Source organism: Cricetulus griseus, chromosome 3 (genome assembly GCF_003668045.3).
Source record: "Cricetulus griseus strain 17A/GY chromosome 3, alternate assembly CriGri-PICRH-1.0, whole genome shotgun sequence".
Lineage (NCBI taxonomy): Eukaryota > Metazoa > Chordata > Mammalia > Rodentia > Cricetidae > Cricetulus > Cricetulus griseus.
Genome location: NC_048596.1, coordinates 5,009,008 through 5,027,250, shown reverse-complemented (window position 1 = coordinate 5,027,250; position 18,243 = coordinate 5,009,008). Strand labels below are relative to the sequence as shown.

Genomic DNA, 18,243 nt, shown 5'->3' with positions numbered 1-18,243 from the left:
CGTGCTGTAGACTAGGAGCTCTGAGATGCAGGGGAAGGCCAGAGGAACTGGAATTTTAGTTTTCAGGGAACCGCCAGGGGGTGCTGGAGGGCAGGTAAGATGGAAATGGCCAGGGCATTCCATTGACAGGTTCTGCCTGGAAAAGGGCCTTGAAGCCCTTGAAGCTACCAGATAGGCATGGGATGGTGTTGATGGCATTGGAGGTCCAAACTTTAGAGCAGCCTGCCCACCCCTAGAAAACATTGTATTCCAACATGTCACCTGCAAAGTTCTGAAGCTTGCACAAGGTCCACTAGAGGCACAATTACAGACTGCACACTGTGCCAATCCCCTAAGCATCTCCGGCCTTCACATGTCCCTGCTGAGGGTCCCAGTTCTCATCTAGCTCCCTGTGGAAGAGGACAGGAGCCTCAGAATCTGATAAACTCCCTTCCTTCAGTCTCGAGTCACATGGCTTTTTCAGCCTTCATCCCCAGGGGAGTGTTTAATAAATGCCACTTGGTTATAATTCTTTTCCCGAGCCTGTAGTTGGGTTTCTCCACTCCCATGTGTTATATATAAACAGCTCCCTATTTAAAAATGTGTTGCTTGTGTAATTATAAGAAAGATCAGGTGGCTGCCTTTCACTCAGAGGAAAGGGAGGGAAGTACAGAGGGAACGAGGCTTGGGAATTAACTAATAGACAAGAGAGAAGATGCCAAACTGCACCCCTCCCCCCATCCAAAGACTGCTAAACCCTGTTCCCGTGAAGGCAGGGGTACCCGTTGATTCAAAGAGTCCAGAACCGAGCACCCTAAAAGATAGGAACATTCAATTGTATCCACACATTTAGTTTTCAGTATCCGAATTTTCCATTGAGCACTGGAATCCCGGGTGCCTGCATCCTCGTTTTGTTTTAAGACAATGAAGATGTGATGCTGGATTAGCAGCTCAAAGCTCTCATGTAGATGCCAGTGGAGGTTTGGTGGAATCAGACATCCTGCGTTCAGATCCCGGCCCAGTCTCCCACTCACTGAGGGAGGATGGAAACCGTGCCTCCATCCTTCCTATCCTTCCTACCCCCTGGGTTCAGAATTGAACAACGCAACGCAGCTTCCTAAGTTCCCGAATGTACCTGGCGAGGAAGAAATAGTAGACTCTAGAAGGAAGCCCCCTGATGGGTTTGGTCAAACTCATTTCTGTATGGACAAGGAAAGCAAGATGAGTGAGGACCACCCTGAAGATGAAGGTCTAACCTGGGGTACAGTGACTCCAGCCATTCCACACCAGTCCACCCACAGCACAGCTTTTTTCCCTTTCACCCAAGAGGACCAGCAAATGAATTTTTCATGCTCACTGCTCTTTTTCTGCGTCACTTCAGTTAAGGGATGGTGTGGACAGCTGCTGCTGTGGGGACTGGCGATGGCCCTCCAGGAAAGAGAGCCAAGGGCACCTTGCAGGGGCAGTGAGCCACAGAGCGCTGTAACATGGTCCCAGAGTCCAGAGAGCATGAGGTTACGGCTCCCATACATGTGACACTCGCACAGGTATTTTAGGTTCGTGCTTGTCAGTGTCCATGGGAGAAAAATATAAAGGAAATAGGAAAGGGGGGGTAAATAACCAGGTTTCTGATTGCCTTCACCTGTTTTCCTTTACCATAACAGAATGCCCAAGATCGCATAATTTATACAGACTTTATTGGGGTCCATGGTACCGAGGGACAGGAAGTCCTGGCCCATGTAAGGACATCATGCTGCCCCACTGTCCTAAGAATTGCTGGCCCTAAAGACCTGCATTGCCACCTCTTGAAAGTCCCTCCACCTGTTAATAGCTTGCATGGCTAAGTGTGTGTTTGGACAGGGACAAAACATCCACACAGAGACAGAAACTTAAACTGCCACTGGTCAGACAAAGGACAACCCCCGTCCCAAATAGACATGTGTGGCACTGCACGACTGAACCGCACACCACTGTCTGTCTAGCAAGGGTCCTGGTGGTGACTGTGCGGCCCAGCAGGAAGTCAAAAGTGTAGATTGTGAGGTCAGGGCTGGAGTTACAGCTCAGCAGATAAAGGCATTTCCTGCCAAGCCAGAGGACTGAAGTCAGATGCCCAGAACCCCACGTGGTGGAAGGAGAGGACTGACTTTCCTAAGTTGTTCTGTGGCCTCCACAGGCATACTGTGGCACGTGTGTTCATGAGTGCGCGCGCGTGTGCACACACACACACACACACACACACACACACACACATACTTGCCAGGGAGAGGGTGGGGGATATTGAAAATGACAAGCCCTTTTGAATCCGGCTCCTGCAGGCATCTGCCCACCATGCTGTCTTCCCCTCCACCTGTCTGCTATTTGAAGAGAATCCTGTGTGTTTGTTTCCTTCCCTGAATGAGTTTTCCTGAAGTTTTATTTACTGTCAGTGGTCTGTCTCCCCATCCTTTTTTAGTCAGGAGAAAGGAAGGAGAGAGACACGTGGAAGCTAACATTTGGAGAAAGGGCTTGGATGTTCTTCCCTTTTAATTCTGGGAAACTCACTTTGCTACCTTGCATCTGTATTTTGCAAAGTGAGAAAAAGTTGTAAAGAGCTGATTGTCTTGTTCACGGCCGAGGGTGGTTGTGATGATATCTTGTTTATACTCTAACAAATAAAGCTTGCCCGAAGATCAGAGAAGCAGAGTGGCCGGTCACCAGAGCTCTTAACCTCTATGAAATCCTCAGACTGATAAGAGAACAAGTTCCTGTCTCCTCCGGCCTATATTCCTCTCTCCACCCAGCCACCTCACTTCCTGTCTGTCTGTTCAGGCCTCCAGACCTCTATGGTTAGCTAGTGGCTAATTCCACCCTCTGATTTTCAGATGTCACCGCAGATGGCAGGTAGCCATGGGGCCAGAGTGGTCACCACCCTTCACCAGCCTCCGCTGTCAGCGTTTAGCCACCCTTGACCGAGCCATGGGGGAGCTGTGGTCTACTTTACCTCCTGAGCCTTTGGGTTCTTCCATGTCTGCATTTTCCCTGTTTCGTTTGGAAGGTTGAGACTGGGATGCATGCATACGGCTTCTGGACCATTCCTTTATGCCAGACCCCTGGCTACCTGCCTCCTCTGAAAATGAGGGGACTTCGTAAGCCCCTAGAAGTGTCTGCTACTTCTAACCTCCCCTTACTACCTTTGAAGGAAAAGCCAACCTGTGAGCCTGGACTGTTGGCTTCCCCAGGAGCTTGCTTCCTATTTCTGCACATTTACAAACCTGTATAGCTTTGCAGGCTGTGACGTTCACAGCCTGCTGTAGACTGGCACCCGGGTGGGCAGGCTGTCGTGCGTGTGTGACCATGCTTGGGCAGGCGTGTGTGTGTGTGTGTGTGTGTGTGTGTGTGTGTGTACATGCTTGGGCAGACATATTTGCTGTCTTTTCACTGTGTCATGTGTCATGCTTTATTCTGTGGACACGCAGCCCTCTGTCCAGCCATCCATGTGCTGTTCATTTTTCACTCTTAAAGATGGTCTGCTGGCTGAGTGTTTGTGGATGCCTGAGTCCCCCCAACACATACTCCTTTCCCCTTTGGATCCAGTACTTGCCACTCTGTCCATAGGGAGCTGTCCCCGGGAAGGGGTGGTGGCCTCAGTGTGCAGGCTGGTCATTTCTGCCTGTCAGCAGGGAAGCCAGAGGCCAGTGTGACCTTCCCAGCCCCAGCGTGAATGTCCTGTGGAAAACTCCAGGGGCGGGTCACTGCTGATTCAGTCCCAGGCCTTAGGGGCTGTGGCCTGTGCCAGCCTCCTGTCGCCAGCTGAGCTCCAAGCATGTTGAGTTTTCACTACTACCAAGAAGGTGGCAACTCCCTTCCGGTGGTTTCAGGGGGAAGCCTGGTGCTGCTGCAGACTGGACAGCTTCCTGACGGGGATACCAGGTACCTCTCTGCTCCCCGCTTTCAGCACCCTGGCCTGCCTCTTTGTGGTGTGGAAAAGACTGTGGGGATGCCCTCTGTTGGAATGTTCAAACCATGAATGAATCATCCCCAAAATATTTAGACAAAGCAGCTACAAAAGCCAGAGCCCGATTCCAAATACAGCAGCTGCAGCAGCAGCAGGGAGCTAGCTGTGTGCCCGGTGCTGTGTTTACTGTTTGTCCAGGGACCACAGCGGGACTGGGCTACTGGGAATCCTATCGGGGAGGCACTTTAGAAACTAGGCTCGGGCTTGTGTGCTTATATTCCCTTCCAAATGTAGAAAGACATAATTCACATTTTGAGCAGCTCAGGGGATCTGTAAGAGGATAAAACCTGTATTTATCTACTCCAGTGATGGGGAAAATTATACTGGCATCCCGAGTGGGTTGTAAAAGTCGGCTGTGCTCTGGGGTTTCTCGATTCCTAGTAAAGTAGGCAGAATACTTTCTGGATCTCATAATGCTGTCTGGGAACAGTTGCTGGAGCTCCTTCACTCAGCCCCTTTATAGAAATCATCTGCAGGGTTTTCATTGTCTTCATCTTAAAAAAAAAAAAAAAAAAAAACTCATGAAAATGTGTGAGTTGGCCTCACACTGAAATCCGAGGCTTGGCGAAATGGCTTTCTGCTTGAGAAGCCAGGATAATCCAATCCCTTCCGTATAATCAGTGCTGGAGTTAGCTGTTCCTGGAAGAGTACTGAGGCTACCTGGGCTAGAAAGTAGTCTGTGGCTACTTCAAGTGGGGAAGCCAGCACCAAGACTGGTTAGACAGGTCCGTGTGTGTGTGTCTGTGTGTGTGTGTCTGTCTGTCCTGTATGTGTTTGTGTGTGTCTGTCTGTATGAGTGTGTGTGTGTCTGTGTCTATATGCGTGTGTGTGTGTGTGTGTGTGTGTGTGTGTGTGTGTGTGTGTGTGTGTGTGTGTGCGCGCGCGCGCGCGCGTGTGCGTGTGTCTATATGTGTTCAGTGTGATTTGTCCTTCCCATGGCATCTCAGAACATCCTTCAGGACACTCTATAAGTCATTCTACCAGGATGCTGTTGTCTGTTGGGTTCACGATTATCTGGCTTAAGTACAGTGATTTAGTGGCCAGATTTATTATTATTTTTTTAATCTGCAGCCAATTGTGGAACACTCAAGCTTTTAAGAGGATTTAGAACTTCTAATTCGCTAGTCTGTTTTATCCTGGATTTTGCACTTACATATGACAGCCTCGGAATAAAAATCCTGTGTTTCCTGGGGGAGGAGCCTTCTGCATGTAAAAAGGGCCAAGATAAAGGTTATATTTATTTCAGAGAATTAACAAAGGGAGAGGAAGGGGTGGAGGGGTGTGTGTGTGTGTGTGTGTGTGTGTGTGTGTGTGTGTGTGTGTGTGTGTGTGTGTGTGTGTGTTGGGCATAGAACAGAAAGTGATAAGAACTGCCTTAGAAAATCCTCAGCCAGAGACCTGGAGAGGTGGGTAAAGTCCCTGCTGTTAAAGCCTGAGGACCTGGATTCAAATCCCGTCTGCTCACACATCAGGGACTCTTGATGGTGTAAAGACCATGGTGTTTCTGAGCCGACATCAGCAGTGGCATGTCCTGGGTCTCTTTGGACTGTGATAGTAAAGTGGTGTAATGTTCAATTTGCTTCAGTGCTGGGGGACTCCATTGTGGCTTCACTTCATCTGTGTGGCTGCTGAGAGGTATCTCCCAGAAGGCCTTGCTGCCAGAGGGATGGGGCTGAACACTGGAGGCCATGTAGAGAGGTGGCCTGCTCCAAGTCTGCTAGCCAAATGTGAACACCTAGATTTCTCCTCTTCTTCCTCTCTCTCCCCAGAAGTCCCGCCTTTCCTCTCCTGCCTAGATTTTGGCCATTCTGCTCTGTATTAAACCAATCAGAAAGTGCCTTGGCAAAAAATACATTTTCACAGTGCACAAAAAGATTATCCAACAACATTTCCCCCTTTTTAGTCTCAAAAAAAGGAAAGGTTTTAGCCGGGAGATGGTGGTGCATACCTTTAATCCCAGCACTTAGGAGGCAGAGGCAGGCAGATCTCTGTGAGTTTGAGGCCAGCCTGGTCTACAGAGTGAGTTCCAGGACAGGGTCCAAAGCTACAGAGAAACCGTGTCTCAAAATCTCCACCCCCAAAAAGGAAAGGTTTTAACTCTAACATAATAAAACTATACAACAAGAACAATTACCAGGTATCCTCTAAATAAAAAGGTTGTTCAATGCCACCATCCTTTTTTGAAGTAGACTGGTGCTATGAGGAGCAGATGTGTCTCACTGTCATGAAAAGCCTTAGATTATTAAAGTATCTTAAATGACACATTCTGTAGGTCTCTGGAGTATTTGAAGACCATCAAAATACATCTCTGTTTGACCTTGACTACAAGTTTGATTGTTATAGATGACTAACTACCAATGTACATTTCTTAATTATCCTAAACAGTTTGTAATAATAGATTTTAAGGACTAGAACTTTACGTTACATTTAAAAATGAGCTGCATATGTACAATACCTTAGACAAGAGTAGACACGTATATGTAGTATGTTTAAAAAAACTTAAATTTGTATCGGTAAACCAAAATCCATACCAATGTAAAATGTTTGAGATTAGTAGTAGCTTTTCTGTTGTTGTTTAAAAGGAGATTCAGTAATCTACCTTTTCTTCCCCTCATTCCTATACCCCCTTTTTTCTTTACAGAGAGAGGTCTTTGAATCTAACCTGCTTTGTTTAGTTTTCTTCCTTACCATGACCAGCAACAAGTTGCAACCAACCCCCCAAACAATGATAAACATCTATAATCCATTGAATGATCAAAAACCAACCACCCCACCTCTTGGGAATGTGGGTGTCGTATTCTCTAGACTGCTTACTGTTGTGTGGTAGCAATGGTATCTTTAGGGGACCCTGAGAAAATTTGGGTGATGATCAAGTCCTAGGAGAGCTATCTGTATTATTTTTGTTTAGTCTCTGTGTGATGGGAAAGTGTAGAACTTACCTGAAGTCTTGGCTGGAGTAGTTTGTAAGGCTGGGCCATCTCAGCAGCTTTGAAGTTGTTCTGGGTGCAGAATTTTGAGGAAACTGCAGCAGAGGCATTGTGAGAGGCTGCACCACCTGGGCTACTTCATTGGTGTCTTTTTTTTTTTTTTGAAACTACACAAACTTACAGGATACACACACACACACACACACACACACACACACACACACGGAATTGCAGTGTGCACAAGTCATTTAAAAATGTTTTTTGTTTTATTTTTGAACAAGTGAAGGCATCTGTTAACGTTATTAGTCTGTCTAGACTGTATAACTAAATCTATTCATGCCCTATGAAAGGATGGCATGTAATAATAAGTCATGAGGACTCTGTAACCAACAAGACTTATCATGTCTCATCCAGTCTCAGAGCTTCATGCTTGCAAGCCCCAATCTGGAGCCCGTCCGTCTGCCCCAGCTCTGGAGTTTCTACCTAGTCTTCCACCACCAAGTAGCTAGTAGCGTGCACGCTGCCTGCAGCTCATAAACCCCACTCACATGCTGCAGGGTCTCTTTAAATAGCCACGCCCACACTCAGCCTACTCAGAACTTTTTTTCCAGCTTTGTGAGGCCCTGTGTGGATTTACCTGCTGGATGTTGGGCACCAAATATAGTAAGCTTTCTTATCAGATTATCTTTAGATCACCAGGCCCCAAATAACAAAACGACATGGAGACTTCTTAACAATTATGAAAGCTTGGCCTTCAGCTTAGGCTTGTCCCCAACCAGCTGTTACAACTCAAATTAACCTGCTTCTTTTAATCTATGTTCTGCCATGTGGCTTTTACCTTTGCTCAGTATGGCACCTCCAACTTGCTCCCTGGTCTGCTAGAGAAATCCATCTTTCTTCTTCACTTCTCTCTGCCCAGAAGTTCTGCCTATATTCTCTCAATAGCCTAGCTATTGGTCATTAAGCTTTTTAATTAAACCAATTAGAAGGCACATTAGGCAGAGGCTCATCTTCACAGTGCAGGTAAATATTCCACAATACCTCCCCACCCTCACCTTTGCTCATTTCCCCTCTGCCTTTGCTCTGCCCCTTCTTTGCTGTCCTCTTGGCTTCTCCAGAAAACATGCTGAAACATGGGTACTGAAAATTCTCATTTTAACCTCTTGTGAGAGATGGAGCCTGTGACCATCACTTTGGTCAGGGGGACAGACTGAGCAATTAGTTTGTATCTCTGTGACGGCTATGCCCACAGTTTCTAAGGGCTAATGGGATGAAAAGGAGATAAATCCAGAGAAAAGGGTGTCAGAGGCTGATGGCAGGCAGACTGTGTCACAGTCACTCATGTAGGTATTGGTGCATCGAACCCTGGGTGTTCCTCTTTTTTTTTCTTCCTGGTTCATTCTTGATGCCTTCTCAACAGTCACTTCCTCCTTTTCATTGTTTCTCTGTTCTGTGCTGTAAGCTGATTCCAGAGTTTGCTTGCCCAGAGCTGGCTCTTCTAAGGAAGGTAAATTTGATGGAATTAGGTGGATAGTCAGTCATCCCCGGGGGCACATCTGTGGCATGAAATGGGCAGACAACCACTTTCTGGTGCACATCTGTGGTGTGAATTGAGTGGATAGTCACCCTCTGGTGCACATCTGTGGTGTTTGAATTGAGTGGATAGTCACCCTCTGGTGCACATCTGTGGTCTGGGCAGGCCTGGCTTGAACAGCTTGAAAGCTATTTGAGTTGTCCGGAGTCATTAATATTGACTAACCCAAATCAGCAACATGGGGAGATTTGGCTTCCTTTAAAAAAAATAAAAGTTCACAGTTAATGAGCAGGCTTAGTGGGTAAAGGTGTTTGTCACCAAGTCTGATGAGCTGAGTTCAGTCCTTGAGAAACACATACAGGGAGAGAATCAGTTCCTACAAGTTGTCCTCTGCCCTACACACACACACACACACACACACACACACACACACACACACACACACTTATAATTTTTAAATTTTTGAAGAGTTCACTTTAGGGTCAGGTTTGGGGAGGGAAATTGTTCCTGTCACTCTTCTGGGATATTTACCAGGGATGAAGAACTGTACATCATTTGCAATTCAATTTTTAGGTACTTTTTGGAACCATGCACTATTGTCTTTACAGCATGTGTGTCTTTATTCTTTAGTCTTGTTCCTTTTTTTAACCAAATAAATTAATAAGTACTTTTTAAAATAGTGAGGTAGTGTTTCAGGTTCTATGTTATGGAAGCAGAGGCCTTTGATTTCCCATTTAACCTTCTCGCCTACCCTTTTGTCTTACAAAAGACGCTTGCTGGTTTGGTTTTGCTCATTACTGGGAATGACCTAATGGCAGCTAGAATATAGGAGTCACCGTGTGTTTGAGACACGGCCGTCTTTCTAGAAATTGTTGGGGTTTTTACATTACAATGCATGTGTGGCAGGGAGCGACCTGTGCATGTGTGTACGCCTGCATGCTCGTACCGTGGTCTGTGTGTGAGGATCAGACGACTACTTGCTGTAGTCAGTTTTTCCTTCCCACCGTGTGGAGTCCAGGGATGGAACTCAGGTCACCTTTTGTCTGCCGAACCATCCCGATAGCCCCGCTTCTCCACCTGTGCCTGTTCAGGTTGTTCCGAATGAAGTGTGTTCTCCTGCAGAGCATCCTGCCACTGTCATAGTCCTTGGATGGCCTTCGGTCAGCTGTAGGGTGCAGGAATTGTGCCCTAAAATGAGCTTGATATGCTAAGACTCCTACTCTGCCTTAAGCGTTCTCTGGTTTATTTCCCACTCTGGTCTTTTCCAAGGAGTCACAGAAGATGCTAGATAAAGCCAGGCACAGAGCTGCCTTTGTTGAGGGGTTAGGGGAACTCATGGCTAATGCACCAGCTTCCCCAGAAGTAAGTAGAGAGATGAGTGGGCCATCTCCTGGATTCAGCATTAAAGGCGGCATTTGCTCAGAGGGTGGTGTGTGGAGGAAGCGCACACCAGGAGGCTGATTCATGGGGAATCCCATCCCAGCCGACCTGAACTCCAGCTTGCCCTTGACCTGGGGAGTGTGCACTGACCCGATGAGGCTCCTGGCCTGTAGGTGGCAGGAGCTAACAAGGAAAGAAGGCTGCATTTGTTTTGAACTTGATAGTTTCAAGGCACTTTCACGCACCTTACCCTGTTCAGCCCTAAGTGACAACAAGGGCTGTGTTTACCACTGAGAAAATCAAACATCCACACCTCCATTTTCCCCAAGCCAGCTGCTGACCCAGCTGAGGGGCCTGGGAGCTGGAATTAGTGGACTCTGTCCAAGTGCCCCCTGCACACCACTTTGTGAATCCAGGGGCATAGATAGATGTAACATGAAAAATAAAAGAGCCAGAGACAGATATTGGGGTTCAATCTTCAAGCTGAAGGTCAGAGAAGCAAAGCAGCCAGCCACTAGTTCTTACTCTACCTCAGACTGATAGGTCATCCTGGCTCCTCAGATGTAATCCTAGACTGCTATGCTCTCCTCAAGGTGGCTGGAGATCCTGAGACTGAATGCCAGCTCTGAGACCGTATTCCTGTCTTATATACCTCCCTAATGCTGGGATTAAAGGCATGTGATCCCAGGTGCTGGGATTAAAGGCTTGAGCTCTGTTACTCTTCACTCTTGTGTAGGCCATGGTGGCCTTGAAATTACAGAGATTGGTCTACCTCTTAATCCTGTGTCCTGGGATTAAAGGTGTGTACCACCACTGCCTGCTCTCTATGGCTTGTGGCTCACTTTGTTTTCTAAATCCTCAGGCAAGCTTGAATAAATCATAAATAATATGATACCACAGCTAGAACCATGAATGACTTCTCTGAGAACAGGTAGCTCATCACAGTTGCTTTATCTAGAAGGCTGTTGTGCTTGGTTCCATCTGAGGGTCACAATTGTCTAATGAGTGACAAGTCTGTAGGACATTTGGACTCTCCCCCAAGCCAGCCAGTTAACCACTCCAGCCTCAGTCACTCGTCTTTAAATGGAATCCTGGTGTTAACTACCCACCTATGAGTTGAATTAAAAGTCGGTGAGGAAAAAAGAGTCTGTCAGAGCTCCATAGGCTCTGACAAATGTTAATTGTTGTTACTGATACCTATGGCTGTTGCCCCCTACCCACCTCCCACACATCTGCTGACACCAGAAAGTCCCGGGGGGGGGGGGGGGCTGTGCGTGTACATTTTAATTACACGCAGGGGACACCGTCTGTGGGACCACTAAGAAGGCGGCAGTGAGAATTCGAATTTTACCCCTGTGGCATGTCCTTGAACATATACAACCTCACTTGCCTTACACTCAGGAAAACTCCATGGGAAGACTCAGGCCGCCTTGTCTCCCTTCCACAGTGGTGGGTGGCGGTTTTAAATGTCAGCTTGCGGCCACTGAGAGTCACTTATCATCAAGACTGCGTCTTGATTCCCCTAAGTGACGTGGGAAGCCCCATCTCAACTCCGAGCTGCAGCGTCTCATAGCACCGCTATAAAAAGGATGCCGAAGAAGTAAGACTGCTCCGTTGCTCCTTTGTCCTTCTCTCTCACTGTGGAGTTTCTTTGCCCCGTTTCTGCTGCTGCTGCTGCTGATTGCTTGGCAGATACAGGAACCAGTGTTTGTTAGGCTCCCAGTGTGGCCTGGGGAGTAGCAGCTCTCTAGGAATACCCAGGTCTCCTTCAGCAGCTCCTGCACTGAGTGACTACTAAATTATCTGTCTGTGCTGTGAGCATCATTGGACTCCTTCAGCTGTATCTTGCCAGGCAGTCTGATGGGGCCTCTTTTAGTGTATAATAGTTGTATCAGTTCTGTTCCTCTAAACAGCCCTGACCAATTCAAGTGGGCTGTACCTACTAGATGTGACTTAGCTCCATTTAATAAGAAAAGGAAGTTAGAGCTCTGCAAAGGGCAGTGACTCACTGGCCAGAGTCTACCTACCCCAAACCCAGTGTCCCATAGCCCTGTTGTCCAAGGACAGGAAGATGAGAACAAAGTGGCCGAGCCGCTAGAGAGCGCTCACCCCTACCAATGCTTAGACTGAAGCTGCGATCCACCGAACCTCTGATTGCATCTCCAGAATGCACTGCTCCTTGCCAAATCTCAGACTGCTCCTGAGACTGCACTGAGCTCCTTATACTCTCTCTAGTGCTGGGACTAAAGGTGTGAGCTCTGTTTCTCTATTAGTCTGATTCTCTCTCAAGTAGCCCAGGGTGGCCTTGAACTCACAGAGATCCATCTGCCTCTGTCTCCTGAATCCTGGGATCAAAGGTGTGGCCACCACTGCCCAGCTTCTATGGCTGTGGCTAGTTTTGCATTCTGATCTCCAGGCAAGTCTTATGAGATCATAAATAATAATGTCACCACAAAGAGGCATGGACAGACAGAAAGGGAAGCAGAGGTCAGCTTCTGGTCGAGGATGCTCTTTAAAATGAAATCGTACTGTGGAAGAAACGTGACCTTGTAAAGATGGAGGATGGAGTCATGTTCAGGTACTGGAAAGAGAAAGAATTTGCAGTTGGAGATACTGAGCTCATCTGCAGCTGGACCACAGGAGTAGTGGGGAGGAGAGAGAACACGCCTTTCAGAGATGCCGAGACACCGCCCTGGAGAAGAGTCCAGGGAAACTCCAGACACCAGCCTCAAAGGCACATGAATCAAGTGCCAGCTGGGTTTTCACCGATTCTGTGGCTCTGCTGTCTTTGGGGAGAGCTATATAAGGACTATATACTCAGCACGTTACATGGCAAGTGTCATTATAGGTGTGGGGGCGTTCGGTAATTTTTCAGATCAGATGAAACTCTCGTCTCCCTGAAGCTCACTTTGGAGAGGAGACCAGCAAGACTCCATCTCTTGAGTCCCGTTTGGTCCTCTTCCTCTTCTTAGGTCCCGTTTGGTCCTCTGCCCATTCCATGACGTCCATGCTGCACCACACTGGTTTTGCCCAATAGAACCATAGTTGTTGGGGGAGGGGAACAATTCTTTTAAAAACAATTCTTTAAAAAATTGTTCCCCCCTCCCCATTTGTGTAATCGCTGGTCAAATATTCATCCAGACAGAAAGGTGTCTACATAGGTGAACTTTAGTTAACATATGTGTATAACCGCCACCAGTCCATACAAAAAAGAACATATGGGAATGTAAGAGATGACTCCGTGGGCAAAGAGCTTGCTGTGCAAACCTACAGACCTGAGTTCCCCTGCGTCCATGTAAAAGTTAGACATGGCGGCGAGTGTCTGCAACCCAAGCTGGGGGTTGAGACTGGTGGATCCAGGTGGCTCACTGGCCAGCCAGTCCAGCTGAAACAGCCAGCTCCGTGCTCATGGAGAGACTCCGTTGTAAAACAAAACAAAACAGTGGAAAGCAATAGAGGGAAGACATCTGACATGGGTGGCATCTCCAAGCACACACAGGTGAACACACATGTACATACACATACATGCACACATGTACATACACACATGTGAGCACACATGTACACACATACATGCACACATGTACACACACACATGAACACACATGTACATACACATACATGCACACATGTACACACACACATGAACACACATGTACATACACATACATGCACACATGTACACACACACATGTGAGCACACATGTACATACACATACATGCACACATGTACACACACACATGTGAGCACACATGTACACACACATACATGCACACATGTACATACACATACGTGAACACACATGTACACACACATACATGCACACATGTACATACACATACATGCACACATGTACATACACATACATGCACACAGGCCTGCACCGTGCCACATACCACCTTCTTGATATAAAGACATAGACTTGGGCATCCCTGAAGGCGCCTGAGGTCCTCTGCCTTCGCAATCCCTCCAGACGCCGTATGAGGCGCTTATGCCTGTGCAGCCCTCCTGTGTGCCGCCGGCTCTTTGCTGTGGTCATTTATGGTTTCCACGTGTGTGCTCCCTGCTGTCCTGGTTCATTCAGTCTCTGTTTTACTCTGCTGCACGAGTGTTCCTCACTTCATTCTCTTACTGTAAGCAGGACTGTGGCTTATTCCCTCCCTGGGGCACGTTGCACAGTGTGGCCCTATCTTCTAGTAAACCTTGGCCTGCCCCGGGGCAGTTGTTGTGCTGCAAGGTTTGTGTAACTTTGGGACACTGTGGACACCCTGATAGGTCCCCACCAGCTCCGCAAGTTCATGGCAGATGCTGAGCCGTCTGTTTTCCCACTGTGGCCACTCAGGGAGGCACACTGTGACTGTGATTTGCACTTTCTGACATCTGTTGAAATTTACCCTGGAGCTTTGTCCCATTTAAGCATGGCAGTTAAGCAGAGCTGTCTGCCCACTGTGGGTCTTCTCTTCACAAATACCGTGGCTTCCCTCAGCACACAGCTGCCCAGCGCCTCTAACTGACTTTCTGTAACCCAAGGAAAAAGAAGAAAAATGCCCCTCCGTGCCCCATCAAGACCACCCGGGACCGCGTGCCCACGCACCTGTACAGAATGGATTTTGAGAAGATGGGGAAATGTATCATTATAAACAACAAGAACTTCGACAAAGTGACAGGTGGGTGACCAAGTGACAGGTGGGTGACAAAGTGACAGGTGGGTGACAAAGTGATAGACAGGTGGGTGACAAAGTGATAGGTGGGTGACAAAGTGATAGACAAGTGGGTGACAAAGTGATAGACAGGAGAGTGCTGGGCTGAGCCCACCTCCCCCCCCCCCCCCCCGCCCGCCTCCCACTTTCTCCACATTGCACCAGACACTCATCAGAGAGCAGCTATGCCAAACCCTGCCAGGGGTATCCCATGTCCAGGAGGCAGGGGTGCAGAGAATTTTCCATCTAGGCTCTACCTCGTGCTGTAGCTAAGAGAGTGCTGAGACTCAAGGAGCCTGTCTTAGTTTCTTTCCCTATTGCTGTAATAGAATGGCTTCTTTAATTGAGTGGTTCTAGAGCATGACATTGGCAGCCAACGCTGGCCATCACAAGTCCAGTGTGGTTTCCCGTTACCATAGGGAAGTTCATCTTGTTCGGAGGCCAAGGGCCCCCCACCCCAGTCCTCTTGAGTTTTCCTCTAGTCCCCTCGTGCATTTAAGCTGTAACATCGGAAGGTGCTTTCTGCTCCCGGCACCAATGCTGCAGAGCCACCCAGCACCTGGTCTGATCAGAACCTGCCCTCTCCTTGCTTTTCCCCCACAGGTATGGACGTCCGGAACGGGACAGACAAAGATGCAGAGGCCCTCTTCAAGTGCTTCCGAAGCCTGGGTTTTGATGTGGTTGTCTACAATGACTGCTCTTGTGCGAAGATGCAAGACCTGCTTAGAAAAGGTGAGTGTGGGCTGTCCTTGTCTGTCCTACCCCTTGGGTTGAGAGTGACATGCTCTGGCTCTGTGATGTGGCCACATTGTGATCATGTGGGTAGACTTTGGGAAGGGTGAGAGAGAGGCTGGAGAGCAAATTAGGGACTAGACCAGACTTGAAGAGCTATGCCCTTTTAACATTGTGACAATGACATTGGCATCTGCAAAGTCCATGCTCATGAACCATGCAGAGTTACAAAATCAGTCCTAGAAGAATCATAATGTTTTAGGTAAGTTTCCCACTTTGCATTGAGCTTGAGCTCATAGCTGTCCTATGACACATGCTGTCCTTAAGCCATGGGTTGGATATGCATTAAGGGACGCCATTGGGCACTCCCATGTGGCGCCCGTGCCATGAGCAAGTCCAGGGTATTGGGCAAAAGCCTGGAGATTTAGTTAAAAGCAGAGACATCTGGTCGTTTGTGCTAGGTGAATGTGTGTCTGACCTCTGTTGCAGGGAGGGAGCAGCCTTATATACAGACTTACAGCACAGTGGAAAAACCCCAGGTATAAGAGCTTGTGTTTTTTATACCAGTGGGGTACTGCCAAGGCTGTTATCCAGGACTAGAAAACAGGATGCACCTGTGATTATTGGCTGACAAGCAACTCACAGAGACCCTGTGGGGGCTGGAGCCCAACATCTCTCCCAACACTCCCACACTTGGAACAAGTATCTGAAACTAGAATGCTACCTGCTCATTAGACAGGGACCTACAGACAGCAGAGGGCTCAGCTTTCCTTAACTGCATATCTGAAAAAGAAAGGTTTTGTGTAATCTTATTTTCCTTTTAATTGACTTCTTGGGATCAGAGAGAGAGCTTGGTGATCAAGAGTGTATACTACACACACACACACACACACACACACACACACACACCACACACACTGTTAAATATAAAATAAATCTTCAAAAATATGTATGATTCACCTAAAGTACCTGGATGAGTGCCAACACATAGGCAGTATCCCTGAAACTCTAAATCTCACCCCCCACCCCCCTACCCCCCACCCCCGTGGCTAATTTGGTATTAACCAGTAGGTTGTTAGTGTCATGGCCATGGATAAGTTGAAGCCAAGCCAGTCTGCTGCGTGCCCCGTGATTCCTTTCCTGATTCCTATATTGATGGCTATCTGATTTTTTTTCTATTAACTTTCTAGTTTAGCATGCAAAGTAGTGGGTTTCATATATTTGTGTGTCCTTACGCTCTGTTCTCATTCCCCACCCCCACTCAGCTCCACAGTGCCCCGCCCCTCCCCCTCCTCCTGTCTTCTTAGCCCATGCCTTCCATTGTCCCCTCCCCTTTAACGTCTCTGCTGCCCTCTCATGATCCCTTTTCTAGTTTTATAACCTACCAACACACATATCAAAGTACACACATACGTGTTTGCATACTTTTAAAACTAGGCTCCACACACCAGAGAAAACCCCGGGGTCTTTGTGTTCCAGGCTCGCTAACTTCACTTAACGCAGTGATCTCTGGTTCCATGTGTTTTCCTGTAGATGTCGTGATTTCAGTTTTCTTTACGGATGCTCAAATCCCTGCTGTACTTCTGGGCCACGCTTTCCTTACCTGCTTTCTGTTGATGAGCTAGTTCTGTTCCCCGGCCACTGTGACTGGTGCGGCAGTAGACATGGACATGCCTGTGTCTGTGGCATGCTGACTTAGAGTCCCTCGGGTATACGTTCTGTTTTCTGTTGTGTAATACAAAGTCGTTGTTTTAATCATTTTAAAGAGAGCAGTTGAGCGGAGTTAAGCAGTCACTTCTAGAATTCTTTTCATTTTCCATAACCAAAGCAACCTACATACTAACCACCCACTGTGTCCCCTCCCCTGGCCACTGACACCCTCCTTTCTATTTTGGCTTCTCACCAGAGTGAAGCCCTTTTCATGACTGGCTTATTCTGCTTGGCCTAATGTTTTCTTTAACAAATACTTTGGCTTTAAAAATAGTAACTGTAGCTGGATGTAGTGGAGCAGGCCTTTAATCCCAGAACTCAGGAAGCAGAGGCAGGCTGAGTTCAAGACCAGCCTGGTCTCCGTAGCAAGTTCCAGGCCAGCCAGAGTTACACAGTGAGACACTGTGTCCAATAAATAGGAATTTTTTAAAATTTAATTTCATTTATTTTATTTTATTATTTATTGGGGGGGGATTTCGAGACAGGGTTTCTCTGTATTGCTTTGGAGCCTGTCTTGGAACTGACTCTGTAGACCAGGCTGACTTCAAACTCACAGAGATCCTCCTGCCTCTGCCTCTTGAGTGCTGGGATTAAAGGCGTGCGCCACCAACGCCCGGCCAGTAGGAACTCTTTTATAACTACCATAACCACCTCTTTTTTTATAGACAGATGAGAAAATGGGGGTTAACTAATCTCTTTGGTGTCACAGAATCGGCCCACTGCTCCCCAGTGCCTGGGTTCTCATTGAGAGAAATCCTAGAATTCTCCCCAGCAGTTCAGTCTCTTCAGGGAAGTGGCCCAACCCGGTCCTTTGAAAAGGGGATTCCGTGCTCTTCCCAGGCCCCAAACTGTCATCTGTTTGTGGAGCCCGGTCCCTGGAGCCTTCAGTGCCAACATTGCTAACATTGCTTCCCTGCAGCCTCTGAGGAGGACCACAGCAACTCAGCCTGCTTCGCCTGCGTCCTGCTGAGCCACGGAGAAGAGAATCTGATTTATGGGAAAGATGGCGTGACGCCAATAAAGGATCTGACGGCTCATTTCAGGGGGGATCGGTGCAAAACCCTGTTAGAGAAACCCAAACTCTTCTTCATTCAGGTGCTTTACAGGGGTCAGGGGTGTAGAGCAATGATATGATGCCGGGGTGCAGGGGCAGTGTTTCTGTGGGGTGTGCAGCGTGGGGCTGGGGCTTTCTGCCTGGAAATGGTTGGCACAGGTACTCGCTTCATTTCTGGAAGGCATCGCTATGCTTCGCTTTGTAATTTGACTCCCACCGGGTGCTTATCGCT

General features: G+C 47.8%; 1 protein-coding gene across 6 annotated transcripts in view; it reads left to right on the top strand.

Annotated features, from left to right (window-relative positions):
* Window positions 1-18,243, top strand: part of Casp7 (caspase 7) — a 42,141-nt gene that overhangs the window by 17,776 nt on the left and 6,122 nt on the right. For 5 of the 6 annotated variants that reach the window (XM_027406950.2, XM_035441771.1, XM_027406949.2 and 2 more), the window contains 3 exons: window positions 14,346-14,482; window positions 15,119-15,247; window positions 17,877-18,052. In XM_027406950.2, the coding sequence (XP_027262751.1) occupies window positions 14,346-14,482; window positions 15,119-15,247; window positions 17,877-18,052 (442 nt within the window). Of the gene's footprint in view, window positions 1-3,756; window positions 3,889-14,345; window positions 14,483-15,118; window positions 15,248-17,876; window positions 18,053-18,243 lie in introns of those variants that run through there. The other variant, XM_027406951.1, reaches the window with a different exon arrangement.